A 14,284-nucleotide genomic window follows, 5' to 3' on the forward strand; every position below is an offset into this window, starting at 1 on the left:
AGCGGCAAATTCAGCACCAACTCGATTTGAATTTGAAACATTTTTTGCTGTTGTGATTCGCTAACTTCATATGAAGTTAGCGAAACATCGAATATTAAGAAAAATAAAAGAGCGGCAAAATTAATTTTTTACAACTAATTAACGGCAAAAAAACGGCAAATTCAGCACCAACTCGATTTGAATTTGAAACATTTTTTGCTGTTGTGATTCGCTAACTTCATATGAAGTTAGCGAAACATCGACTATTAAGAAAAATAAAAGAGCGGCAAAATTATTTTTTTCACAACTAATTAACGGCAAATTCAGCACCAACTTGATTTGAATTTGAAACATTTTTTGCTGTTGTGATTCGCTAACTTCATATGAAGTTAGCGAAACATCGAATATTAAGAAAAATAAAAGAGCGGCAAAATTAATTTTTTCACAACTAATTAACGGCAAAAAGCGGCAAATTCAGCACCAACTCGATTTGGATTTGAAACATTTTTTGCTGTTGTGATTCGCTAACTTCATATGAAGTTAGCGAAACATCGAATATTAAGAAAAATAAAAAAGCGGCAAAATTAATTTTTGCACAACTAATTAACGGCAAAAAAGCGGCAAATTCCCATTGTGCTTGCCATAATATTTGCGAGAAGTGATTCGCTAACTTTATGTACATTTTTTATCCCAGCTCTTATCCACAGTGTAACTACAACTGGCACGTTGCATAATACTTACATTAGTCTTCAACATTCGTCACAAATCTAATATTTATTTACTTGAAATTAATCCTGTATTAACATGTGTTTTTACAGAATACTAAAAATAGTTTTATGGTAAAACGTTTCAAGTGCACGTAAACCTGTTTACTACTATATGGCGACTGTAGGGCGAAATATGCTTGAATCCTTTTACTACCAAGTTATAATACCATTTAAGTATGCGAATCTATACTTCGAGCATATTTTTAAAAAAGTTACGTAAATTCAAAACATTCAAAATTTCAACCATCTTTTCATTTTAATAGTGGAATTACTTATTCTATTTTAGGTTCACTGATGATGGGTCCGAAAACGTTAGTTCTGAACACATTTTTTACGATCCATTGGGATTTTTTAGGATTTTATTATATTATACCTTACATAGAAGTTGTTTTACTTCGATGTTAGAGTTTATTTAACTATATGGTATAAAGCCAACTCAGGGAACTATCCCTTTTTAGTTTATATTTTAGTAAATTTAGTAATTATTTTTTGCTACGTTGCGTTGCGTTGGTTAAATTTTTACCGACTTACAAACTGGAAATTACTATACAACCAAGCATACTTGCTTATACGAACCCATTGTAAAATGAAGAAAATATAACAAAAATTAAATAAAAAATAATGTACGGGCGATCTGCGGTCCGGAAGTGGATAGGGGTTAGTTTTTAAGGGTAAAAAACGGGTTATCATGATTTCCGGCAAAACTATAAGTCTTAGTGAAAAAGGGAAATAGCAAAGTTCTAGTTAATAAAAAGATCTACATTTTGTATTTATACTCTTTTACATAGCCACATAATTTGTGCGAATAATACAAATAACTGAGTTTGATTTTTGCTTAAATAATTATTCATTATGTTAAAATATAAATGTGAACAATTTGGAAAAATATATTTTATTTTTGATTAACAGAAACAATTCAGTATACAGAAATAATTTTTATTTACTTATTAATCCACGGTACATACTAAAAGTTATATTCACATGTTAGTTGTCGAGGTTTCGTATGTCTTAATAATTTGACCAAATTGTTTTAAATCCTCTTTTCTTTCCATTTGCTCAATCTCTAATCTAGTTTGTAAGGCTTTTATTTTCTCTTCCGCTAATTCCAACTGATCTTTTAAGGTGGAATCCAAAGATCTTACGGAATTGATTGAACTATAACTCTGCCTGTAAAAATGTACAATTAAAATGAATTTATGTAGTTAGTAGTATTCATTTTTGGTTCTGGCCTGGCCTGGTTACTTAGAAAGAATGCAAAATAATCGAGCTGTAAAAGTAATTCAGATATGGAAGGCCCAAGGAAATAGAACAAGAAGAAGGTCCCGTAAAATATGGATAGACAACCTAGAGGAAGATCTTAAAGTCATGAACATCAGGCAGTGGTGAAGGAAGGTATCCAACAGGGCAGAATGGAAGAACATTGTTAAGCTATATGGAAGATCTCAAAAATCCTATGAAATTAAATCAAACGTATTCCACCGTTACATGGAGAAAATGGGATAGGATAAGTATACGACAGAACGAAAAGCGGAAGCAATTAAACACTCACCAAAAAGTAGGAAGAAGATTATTATAGTAATGACAGCGATTAATTTGATGACAATTTTTGAGAAATGTGTAAAGTTGAAGTATTTTTGATTTTATTTTGTTTTTCCTATATGACTGTAAAATTAAGTTATAGAATGACTAGATTAGGCTTGTAACCTTAAATGTCTTTCCTGTTGATTGCCTACATGCCTGCCTTACCGTGTGGGGTGGGTATATAGGTAATTAATAATTATTAAGAAAAAAGAAAAACCCTTGAATGAGAAAAGTGTGACCCTTGTCCTTATTCCAAAATTTTTATTAAGATTAATTTAGCAAAAATTCACTTTGAAAATAAAATGTTTATTATAGTCCTGTCGCCAGGGGGGTACAACGGCCTCCTTAATTCAGATGGACTTACCCAAGTTTTCTTTATGTATTTTGACCCGTAGAACACGAATTTTTTGGGTAACAGTCGATCCGGATGTCGATAAGATTGTTATAAACAAAGAACTTGAGGAATCACATAGCGATTTTTCGCAAAACAAAACATGTTTTTGTATTCTTTGGATGATTCTAAGCAAAAAATTATTTTACAAGTTTTTTGGTAGGATGCATAGTTTTCGGCATAAACGGGGTTGAACTTTCAAAAAATCGAAAAATTGCAATTTTTGAACCCGAATAACTTTTGATTGAAAAATAAAATAGCAATTCTGCTTACCGCATTTGAAAGTTCAAGTAAAATTCTATCGGTTTTGATTATTTTCATTGCTAGAAATTAATTTTTTTATTGTTAAACAAAGCTATCAACACATAGTAATTGAATGATATTTTCAATGCATTTCTAATTTGAAATCGAACGAGTAGGCGCGCATACAGAATGTCTACGTACATTACGTCCATTAAAACGCATGCATTGGGCCCGGGAAACGCTATGTGTTTACACCTTTATTTAACAAATTAAAACTTATTTTTTAGCAATGCAAACAATCAAAACCGATAGAATTTGACTTGAACTTTCAAATGCAGTAATCAGAATTGCTATTTTATTTTTTAATCAAAAGTTATTCCGGTTCAAAAATTGCACTTTTTCGATTTTTAAGTTTAACCGCGTTTATCTCGAAAACTACGCGTCCTACGAAAAAACTTGTAAGACCATTTTTTGCTGAGAATCACCAAAAAAATACAGAAAAATATTTTGTTTTGCGAAAAATCGCTGCTATGTAATTCCTCAAGATCTTTGTTTATAACAATCTTATCGACATCCGGATCAACTGTTACCCAAAAAATTCGTATTCTACGGGTCAAAATACATAAAAAAAACTTGGGTAAGTCCATCTGAATTAAGGAGGCCGTTGTACCCCCCCTGGCGACAGGACTATTATATCTATTCTTAACAAAAAGGTCGGTCAGACTTAGATAACCTTAACTTAGATTCCTAATTAGATAGTTTAGATAAGATATATTATGTTTATATATGTACTATTTACTTTGTTTCTGGCCGCATGGTCTAATCCTAAAGCCAATAAAAAAAGTTGAAGTATGACCATTAATTATTTATTAAAAATAGTTTTATTAATAATTAAAATAAGAGATATTCTCAACTTTCTTTTCAAAGTACAGTATAGACAACTAATTATGTACTATTAATACATAAATATATGAAACAATGAGAATTCTTAGATCCGAAAATATAAAACGTCTATCGTTGGAACCAAGATGCTTGTGACAATCTGAATTCGTGCCTTCCAAAATTTGCAAGGCAAACGAACGATAAATAAAGCAGACTAGGGAGAATCTAAGATTGTATTCCACGTCCCGTCAATTCATTTAAGTAAAATTCTATCGAATCTTGATTCCTTGTTCTCAGATAAGAGATAAGAGTAAAACTAAAACAAAATGAAAGACAGTTAATATTTCAGTCCGTTTAAGAAGACGTTTTTTTAAGTTATTGTACAAAATGTGTTGGTTTAGTACATTTTGTGTCACTATTTCAGTCATTCCAGTGCATTTACAAAAATTTCTCTGGCAACACTGTTGGTAACTAAAAAGACATTCGATGGCGGACAAATATTGCAAGGCGGGAAATTTAACAGTTACAAATGCACATTTAAGATTTAAATTGGTAGTGTCTAATTCTTGTAAGGTCTATAATTACCGATATAGCTCTGTTATACTGAAAAAGTTTACGATCATTTTATCATCGTCTAATATTATTATATAGGTTTAATTAAAATAATTTTAGTGGTTCAATGTGTTTTAATTCGATGATGAAAAAATATGTGACTGCATTTATTGAAGCTTTTTATATTCTACTAATAATATTGCTTTGATTAAAACACGAAGCTAATAATTACTCCTAATAATAATCGCGTTATGTGTAAAATCTCGCATGGACCACAAATGGATGTCCAATGTACGTTGCAATCAAACGTCCAATGGACGTCGCGTAATGTACGTACATAGTACGTCCAGTTTTGGTCCATGGACGTTTGGACTTTAAATGTGCGTTACATATGGACGTCCATCGGACGTTGTGTGTTATATGGGAAGATATTGGTGACCACCTGAATTCGTGCCTTCTAAAATTTGAAATGCAAACGAATGATGAATAAAGCAGACTAGGGCACTAGGGCTAGACAAAGTCTAGCCCTAGTGCCCCTAGACAACAGCAAAATTATTTCATATAATTTTGCTTAGTAAGATGATTGATTTTCGTTACGATTCAGAGCAGATCACGATTCTCTCTGAAGATCCCAAAAGGGTGAAACGTACGTAATAGGATGGTAGTTGTCTCTGAAGCGGAATGAAATATTAACTGTCTTTCATTGTCATAAATATGTATATGAATTTACCTTGTAGAGTTTTCCAATCCCATTCTAGCTAGTGCTGATTCGCTTTTAACTACCTTTTGTTTTTCTATTTTTAACATAGCCTGAGTTTTAATATGGGCTTCTCTTTCACATTTGAGTTTTTCATTTCCAGTTTCAATTAGCTCCAAAAGACTATTGTACCTATCCATTGGTTCTGATACTTTTATCAGTTCCTCCTTTAAAGGAATTAATAATATATTACCTATATAAAAACAAGTCCAAAACAATAGATAATTGAGAATTGTAGGTATAAATCCAGTTGGAAGTATTGAAAGTCGTAATGGGGCAATGTGTGATGTGCATTTTGAGACAAGATATTTGACTGCTTTCATTTCTGTGAATAATTTTGTGGTCCAATAAGAATAATAGAAGTTGGATAACGAGAAATAGTTTAATATTAAAACAAAGCATATCAGAAACAAAAAAATGATTACAAAAAAGGAAAAATAATCTTAATACACATTCATTAAGCTTAATTTTACCCTTTATTTTTATTATTAGACCAGGCAGTATCTGTTCTAAAACAACCTCATGTGCTATCACTATGGGGACACTTAAAACTAAAAATTCAATTTTTTTTCTCCTTTTCGTTGCTGTATATGTCTCGACAGCTAGGCATTTTAGAAAAATATTGCGAAGACAAAAAAGTGTTGCAATCAATTTTCATACAAGATATGATTAATTACAAATTGATATTACAAAATTGACAAAAATTGTTAAAAAAAGGGTCAAAAAGCAATTTTTTCCATAATCCTTTTCAGGCATTTAAAAGCCACATAGAACTTTCAAAATTTATCCAGGAAATATTTTTAATGCAAAATATACTGCCCTAAATTTCAGCATAATCTATCAAGTAGTTTTCGCAAAATAATTTTGCATTATTGTGAGTACCTATACATACAGAGTGGGCCAAAGAAAAGAATCCACCTCGATATTTGGCAGTATTTATTAGATTTTAAGGAAATGACGAAACAGGTCAATTTTTGATCTATGGGAGACACATTTTTACGGTACATACATCGGTCATTTGTTAACCCCCTCCCTTCCACTTCCCCCACCCCTTATTTTTAAGTAGGGAATAGGGGTCGTGTGCTAGCTTATTGAAAAGGTTATTCAATTCTCTATTCAGTAATATAAACATTAATATAATTATTTATACAGGGTGTCCAAGAAAAAAAATTTTAAAATCAATTAATTGATAAAAAAGAAGAATTTATGTAATTTATTTAATTCAAAATACATTCTACTGCTGTCACAAAACAAAAAATATGTTTTTTGATAAATAAGCAACCGACGCCCTGAAGGGCACTAAGGATTATGAGAAAGAAAGAAAGAAGAAAGATAAATAAACATTGCTTTTCGCTTAACTTCAATGTTCAAGCTGCCACCGCATCTGCCTCTTAGTAGGTTGAATATTGAATTTAAGCAACAAATACTGTTTATTTATCACATAAACATTTTTTTCTGTTTTGTGACAGCAGTAGAATGTATTTTGAATTAAATAAATTACATACATTCTTCTTTTTGTGTCAATTAATTTAATTTAAAAAAAATTCTTGGAAACCCTGTATAAATAATTACGTTAATATTTATATTACTGAATAGAGAATTGAATAACCTTTCAAATGAGCTAGCACACGATCCCTATTCCCTATTTAAAAATAACGGGTGGGGAAAGTGGAAGGGAGGGGGTTGACAAATAACAGATGTATGTACCGTAAAAAGGTGTCCCCCTTAGATCAAAAATTGACCTGTTTCGTCATTTCCTTAAAATCTAATAAATACTGACAAATATCGAGGTGGACTCTTTTCTTTGGCCCACTCTGTAAAATATAATACATATAGGTATTATATTAATTGAGTGCCTGAGTAAGAGAATAAGGGGCTATGCCATACAACTTGAGATTTTGTTTTTTTTTGTCGTTCTGCATGTTCTGCCATCAAGGAACTTCTTGTAAGTGTGGCGTATCCCCTTGTTTGTCTAAAATGCAATTGAAAATCCGACAATTCGAGCGTCAGCTGTTTGTTTAGAAAGATAAAACCTTTAATTACTCCAAAAAAATTTTTGTGGCATAATCCCTTCTCTTTCTCAGACACTCAATTATAATACTCATAAGTATTTAATTTTTTAAATATTTAAATTGAAATAAAAGTTATTCTATTTGTTTTTTGGTAAAAATGGTCTTCTTCTTCTTTAAGTTCCATCTTCTATCGAAGGTTGGAAATCATCATGGCAATGCGGACCCTGTTGGCTGCCGCTCTAAATAGCTTTGCCCTACTGCATTCGAACCATTCCCGTAAGTTCTTAAGCCAGGATGTTCTTCGTCTTCCCACATTTCGCTTTCCTCGGGTTTTGCCTTACACAATAAGTTGTAATAATGAGTATTTTTGCCCTCTCATCACATGTCCCAAGTAAAAATGGTACAGTTGTTTAAAAAATTACATAGGCTCTCTATTTAACGGATTTTAATAATTCGAAGTATTTAAAATTTTTTGTTGGTTCTGCATAATTTTTTAAAATTGCTAAATTTTTGTTGACGTGTCGCGCACGTCCCGTCCTAAAGGCGGAGATACATATCCACGCCGCGAACTCCGCGCCGTGTGAGCGCCGCGCGTTCGTGGCGCGGTTAATGTTCGTTAAAATTTTTCATTTTGACGAACCTTCCGCGATCCATAGGAAACTTACGAACATTTAGTAATTTTAGACAATTAGTATTAAATGTGGGTGCCTACATTGGATCCGTTTTTCTCCGATCAGATCAGATCCGATATCGGCCGACGTCGGGAGTAGCTTCTCCTATTCTCATCGAGAAGTGTTTGGTTTCATTCCGATTGGTTGCAAGTTGAGTTGCAAGTTGGTTGCAAGCTGGTTGCAAGTTGGTTGCAAGTTGGTTGCAAGTTGGTTGCAAGTTGGTTGCAAGTTGGTTGCAAGTTGGGGGTTGCAAGCTAACATGTTTAAATATATTCAATGTCATTTTCATTTTCTACGGTAAACATCAATAAGTTTGATATTTCCTTCCGACCACTCCATTACTAACAAATATTCAACTCAGGAGCCCCAAAACCAACAAACCACTTGCAAACCCGTCCAAATACGTATTGCGAACCATCAAAGCATTTGTTGAAAAGCCGACAGAAGTTATATCGTGGTGCGCCGTGTGCGAGCAGTTTGTGTGCCACTTGAAAACACGTATACTCCATCTAATTTACTTACCGTTGCACGTCATCCGCGTCATAGCCCGAGAAGTCACATGATACCAACACGAAATATTTAGGCGGTAGGTGTGTTATTTTTTAGAATCACTTTGCCTAGTACACTGGCGTTACAGCCACTTGGAATATTTTATTATATACGCGTAGAAATAATATTTAAAGATTTCTATTAATGTTAACTTAAAGAAATACACAATAATATGTTTCATTTAATTTGTATAAATGGATTATAAAGTGTTTTTATGAAGCACATTTGTTCGGAATACACTGTAACTATAATAGAACGAAGGTGATATTTTGGCATAAATTGGTAACATTTATTTGACAGTTGCGGTGATGACACTTCATATTTGTTTATATTCTTTACTATAAGTATTTGTTTCATTATATTTACTGTTTTTATTATGTACTATAACTTAAGATTATAACTTAATTCTTGTTTTCTATTTCTAAAGTTTTTGTTTATTTACATTGAATATTAATTTGTTTTGCTGTATAATCCACTTCCGCAAAAATTGTGTAATGTATTTAATTTAAAATGAATTCAAGAATTTTTTGTAATTGGGCAACAATGTCAACTTAGATCTCTAACGTAAATGGTGACGCGCAACGGTAAGTAAATTAGACGGACTGTACTAATCTAACAAATATGCTGCGCGCGAACGGCTCGCACACCGAGCAGAGCGCATATGTATACCCGCCTATCTATAAGTAGAGCTTAGCTAAGCTATAGCTTAAAATATGTTGGTGCAACCAGGCATAAGTTACGAACTTTTAAAAAATTATACATATCACAATATACAAAAAATGAAAAGAACACAATGTCATGGACACAATTTTGATTCCACGATGCTTTAGGCACACGGGAGACTCTTTTCGCCGTGAAAGTTTTAATTCAAAAGATGTTGAGATGTCAACTGCGACGTACAGATTTGTTTTGTCGATTGCAATTGCAGAAAGGCGTTTGTTGGGTAAAACATGATAAGCTTATAACAATGCTGGTAACATGGTAAAGCATGATTTAGTTCTACAAATGTCCTAAACTATCTTTGTAAACTTACATTTTTATCAAAATTATTAAATGTCGATTTTTTTTCAAGCTCTGCTCCTTTTTCGTTTAATTCTTCTCGAAGACTTTTAATTACAGATTTGTATTCTTCAATTTCCAATACAAATTGCTTTTTTTCTGTTTGAAGTTTTGTGATCAATCGCTCTTTTTGTAACATAAGATCATTTTTCATTTCCTTGGAAGAATTTAATTGTCCCTAAAACAAACAAAAAATTATGTTTTACATTTTCAGTGTTTAAATCAAATGAAATATAACTGAGGGTGTAATTTTAAGTTACCTACTAGCGCTACCAAATACTATATACTCTATGAACTACTAGCGCTACTAATCTATGAAACTACCTTACGAACTGGTAACGCCTATGGATTTTATAACCCGGCAACGACATAATAATATGTTATTTTTCGGCTCCTATTATGAGCCTTCTAAATTCTTTACGCGTAATAAAATCTTCCGTCTGGGACATAATAAAAATTAATGGATTTTTTTTGCGATGTTAAGCAAGCTCCACACTCTCGCGAAGTTTCTCGGTTCGTTTTGAAACATCCAACAAGAAAACAACCATAGTTCAGTGCAAGAGATGCCAAAACTATGGACATACCAGGAACCAATGTACGTTACCTTATCGATGCGTAGATGCTGGTAATCATGATTATCGTACATGCTCAAAGAAAAAAGAAGACGGAAAACCAGCTACATGCACTTTATGTGGTGGTGAGCACCCGGCTAATTATAAAAAATGTCAGGTTTACATAGAAATACTAAACAAGAGATATCCTCAGAAAAATGGAATTGCTTACCAACAAAGCAATAATATATCAACACAGATAACAACACAAGCTCCTATGATGGTCCAGGATTACTAGGGCTATCTTCTCCCGGTAAGGGTGGTTAACCCTTATCCGAGGGGTGGAATGATTAATAGTCGTTTCACTGTTGAAGTTGTTTTATTATACTCGCATGAGTACAAGCTGGTAGCAACCTACGTAACGTCGTCTCGCGGAGTGTAGATGACACTATCTTTTAATGTGAATAATCTTACATCTAATAAAATATAATGACGAATGTGGAATGTGTAATGAGGATTCCCTTATTATGTTTTGGTTGTATAAATATATTTAAAAGTGCAAAGTCAGCGTCGACCCTGAAAAGTGTTTATAGTGGCTGTATGTATAAATACACCTCACGATCTAGGTCAACAATGTTTATGTAACGAAAGAAGGTTGGAATTGTTTATGATGACATTTAAATAACCGAAAGAAATTAGCGTAGATAATTAAAGGGTGTTTTTAAAAGATATCTAATGAGTACAGATGAATTCTTGTACACCTTTCCCTCCTAAGAATTTTCTGACTACGGGCAGAAAATTTTGCAAGTAGTGCTACCAACCCATACTGTGTTGTAATCAATACAAAAAATTTATTTTATATACAAACTTCCTAAAACTACGTAAATACATAAATAAAAATAAAAATGTTCGTTTAACAACATTGTTTCATCACACTTGTCACTCACTGTGTTTTCGGATTGTAAGCATATAATCTATTCTTATGTATTTCCTTGATTTTATTGTTTTCTATTCTGATTTTACAATTAACGTTATTTACTTCTGTTATTGTGAAAGGACCTACATAAAGACTATCAAACTTACCATTCTCTTCCCTTTTTACCAGGACTAGGTCTCCTATTTTAAAGTTTTGAGGTGTTGCTTTGAGCTTATTCTTTTCTTGCCGCTCTTTTTTGTGTTTTAATAAGAAGGTTCTGGCTCTCTTGTGTGCGCTTTGTAGTTTGTATCGTAACTCATTGTAGTAGGCATCTATATTGTAACATGGTTGAATCTCCTGTGTAAGGTCTTCCGGTAGGTTAATCTTCCTGCCATATAGCAGTTCGAACGGTGTGTATCCATGATACGCGTTAGGGGTTGTATTGTAGCAGTATGTGAACATTCTGCAACACACATCCCAATTTTCTCTGTCTTCGTCTATGAATGCTCTTACGTACTCGTTCAACGTTCTGTGTAGTTTTTCGCAACTTCCAATGGACTGTGGGTGGTATGCCGTTGAAAAGTTGTGCTCTATTTTTAATAGCTTTGTTAATTCCTGCATTACTTCGTTCTTATACTCTGTGCCTTGGTCTGTTCTTATTTGCTTCATGAGTCCGTATGTTGGTATGAAATGATCAAAGATTCCTCTTGCTATTGTCTCTGCTTCTTTATTGCACACTGGTATGCTGACCGCGTATTTTGTCAGTTCACACAACATTGTGATACAATATCTATTACCTTCATTACTTCTAGTGAATGGACCTATTGTATCTATGTATACTATGTCCCATGGTTTGGAAGATGTGTCCGATATCACGAACTCTTCGACATGTGTTCTTTTCGGTTTGTTAATTTGACATTTGTGGCATTGTTTAACGTATTTTCTTACGTCTTTTTCCAAATTTTTCCATCGGAATCTTGCCTTTAGCTTCTTTATTAGTCTATTATTCCCTACGTGTCCTCCGAACATCGGGTGATTATGGTATTCTTCTATTAATCTGTGTTTTTCTTTGTCATCTTTTATTGTTTCTGGTACTTCACATATGTATATGTGAAGTATTATATCTATATTCTTCAATTTTTTATTTCCTTCTTTAATAAATTCATCAATTGTGCACAATTTAAAAATAATATCATTTACGTATATCTTTACTTTACGTACTGCATTCTCTACCGCCAGCTTATCAAGCTGTGCCAACGCTTGGTTTAAATCGAAATGATCCAATCCTGTGGCTATGCTTTTGCTGCATTTTATTTTGTTTTTGGCCCTAATGCTCAGTCTTGGTGAGATTAGTTCTGCTCCAAAGGACAAAATTGGTAGTCTATGCGCCTCTAAATTATTTAGTACCTTCCTTACTGTCTGTTTGGTGGCTTCTGGCTGTAGTGCGAGTTCACTTTCAGCCTTTGTTTGTCTTGCTTCCTTCTCCTTTTCTCTTGCTTGAGCTCTTGTTATAGCTAGTATATGGGTGTTGTCTATGTATAGGTTCTTTAGTTGATGCAATGTTATTCTTGAAAGGCTGTCTGCGTAGTTACTTTTCCCTGTTATATACTCTATTTCGAAGTCATATTCTTCTAGGTCTAATCTGATCCTCGTGAGTTTTGAGGTTGGTTCTTTCATTGCAAATAGGTGTGTCAAAGGTTTATGGTCTGTTTTTACTTTGAATGTTGGTGCTCCATATAGATAACATTTAAAATAATTAATTCCCCAATGAATCGCTAGTAATTCCTTAACGATTATAGGTTTATTACATTCTCCTTTACTAAAACTTCTTGATGCATATGCTATAGGTAGGTCTATTCCGTTGTAATCTTGACTTAGGATTGCTGAACAACTCTCATTGGATGCGTCTGTTGTTAGGATAAACTGTTTGTTGAAATCAGGATATTTTAAAATTGGTGGTTTCGTCAGAGATGCTTTAAGCTTTTTGAATGCTTTTTCACACTCCTCAGACCAAAAAAATTCTACTCCTTTCCTCGATAATCTGTTGAGTGGTCTGCATATTTCCGCAAAATTTTTAATAAAACGTCTATAATAGTTGCAAAATGCTACAAATCTCTTTGTTTCTTCCGCTGTCTTAGGTGTCGGATATTGTTCAATTGCTGCATACTTCGCTTTGTCGGGTGATACTCCCTCTTGAGAAAGATCATGTCCTAAATATGTTACTTCCCTTCTAAAAAATTGACATTTTCCTGGGTTAAGTTTCAAATTGAATTTTCGACATGTCTCAAATGTCTTTTTCAGGTTGTCTAGGTGATGTTTTTCGGATATTCCAATTACTACGATATCGTCCATGTAAAGAAATGCTTTGTCTGGTGTTAATCCTGAAAATGCTATTGACATCATTCTTGAAAAGCTATTCGGGCTTACATTTAATCCAAAAGGTAATCTGGTAAATTGAAATGCTCCGTTTTCCATGCTAAACGATGTGTATTTTCTCGATGACTTTTCTAATGGTATTTGATGAAAACGTGACATTAAGTCTATAACTGAAAACCATTTTGCTCTTCCTAGTTGATCTAATATCGAATCTATTCTTGGTAATGGGAATTTGTCTGTAACTATCTTCTTGTTCAATTGTCTAAAATCTATGCATAATCTCCATGCTTTTCCTCCATCTATAGCTTTTTTCGGTACCAGTACTACTGGGCTGTTGTACTCGGATGTAGATGGTTCTATGATTCCTTGGTCTCTTAGTTTTTGTACTTGTCGATTTAATTCCTCTGTTTGCGCATGAGGTGTCCTATAATTCTTGATATATACCGGAGTTTGGTCTTTAACTCTTAGTTTCTGTTCGTAGAAATTGTTACAGGTTAACATATCATGCCTTAGGGCGAATATGTCTGCATATTCTTCGCATAACGATACTAAGTTATCTCGTATATATTCTGGTATGTCTAATTTCAGTGATTCTCGTAATTCTTTTTTCCTATCCTTGCTGTCGTTGACTAGTCTATATATATTGAATAGTTTAATGTCCAACGTCCTGATTGTGCTTGCCTCTACATTTACTGTTTCGTATGTTGTGTTCAAAATTTTGATGTATGGATTATTACTTGAAATAATTGCTCTTGCTATGAATATTCCTGGTTGTATTTCTTGTTGCTCCACTATCCTGTCGTTCCTTAGCGTTTGAAAAATTTTGACTATTCTGTAAATTTCACATCGGGGTGGTATTATTATGGTGTCATTATCTATATTATCCAGAATTTTCGTACTAATGTAACAATCGTTGTCCTCTTTAATGTGCATTTTAAGGTTTGCGTAGTCCAGTATACATTGAAAGTTAGAAATAAAGTCTCTCCCAATGATTCCGT

The 14,284-nt window shown here is 33.2% G+C and overlaps 1 protein-coding gene across 1 annotated transcript in view; it reads right to left on the bottom strand.

Annotated features, from left to right (window-relative positions):
* Window positions 1-1,666: 1,666 nt before the first annotated feature.
* LOC114332081 (coiled-coil domain-containing protein 13-like) overlaps window positions 1,667-14,284 on the bottom strand; it is a 135,551-nt gene continuing 122,933 nt past the window's right edge. The window contains exons 5-7 of the mRNA XM_050657291.1: window positions 9,418-9,621; window positions 5,126-5,319; window positions 1,667-1,913 (exon numbers count right to left, since the gene is read on the bottom strand). Coding sequence (XP_050513248.1) covers window positions 1,724-1,913; window positions 5,126-5,319; window positions 9,418-9,621 — 588 coding nt within the window. The 3' untranslated portion in view covers window positions 1,667-1,723. The remainder of the gene's footprint in view (window positions 1,914-5,125; window positions 5,320-9,417; window positions 9,622-14,284) is intronic.

This window comes from Diabrotica virgifera, chromosome 7 (assembly GCF_917563875.1).
Source record: "Diabrotica virgifera virgifera chromosome 7, PGI_DIABVI_V3a".
Taxonomy (NCBI): domain Eukaryota; kingdom Metazoa; phylum Arthropoda; class Insecta; order Coleoptera; family Chrysomelidae; genus Diabrotica; species Diabrotica virgifera.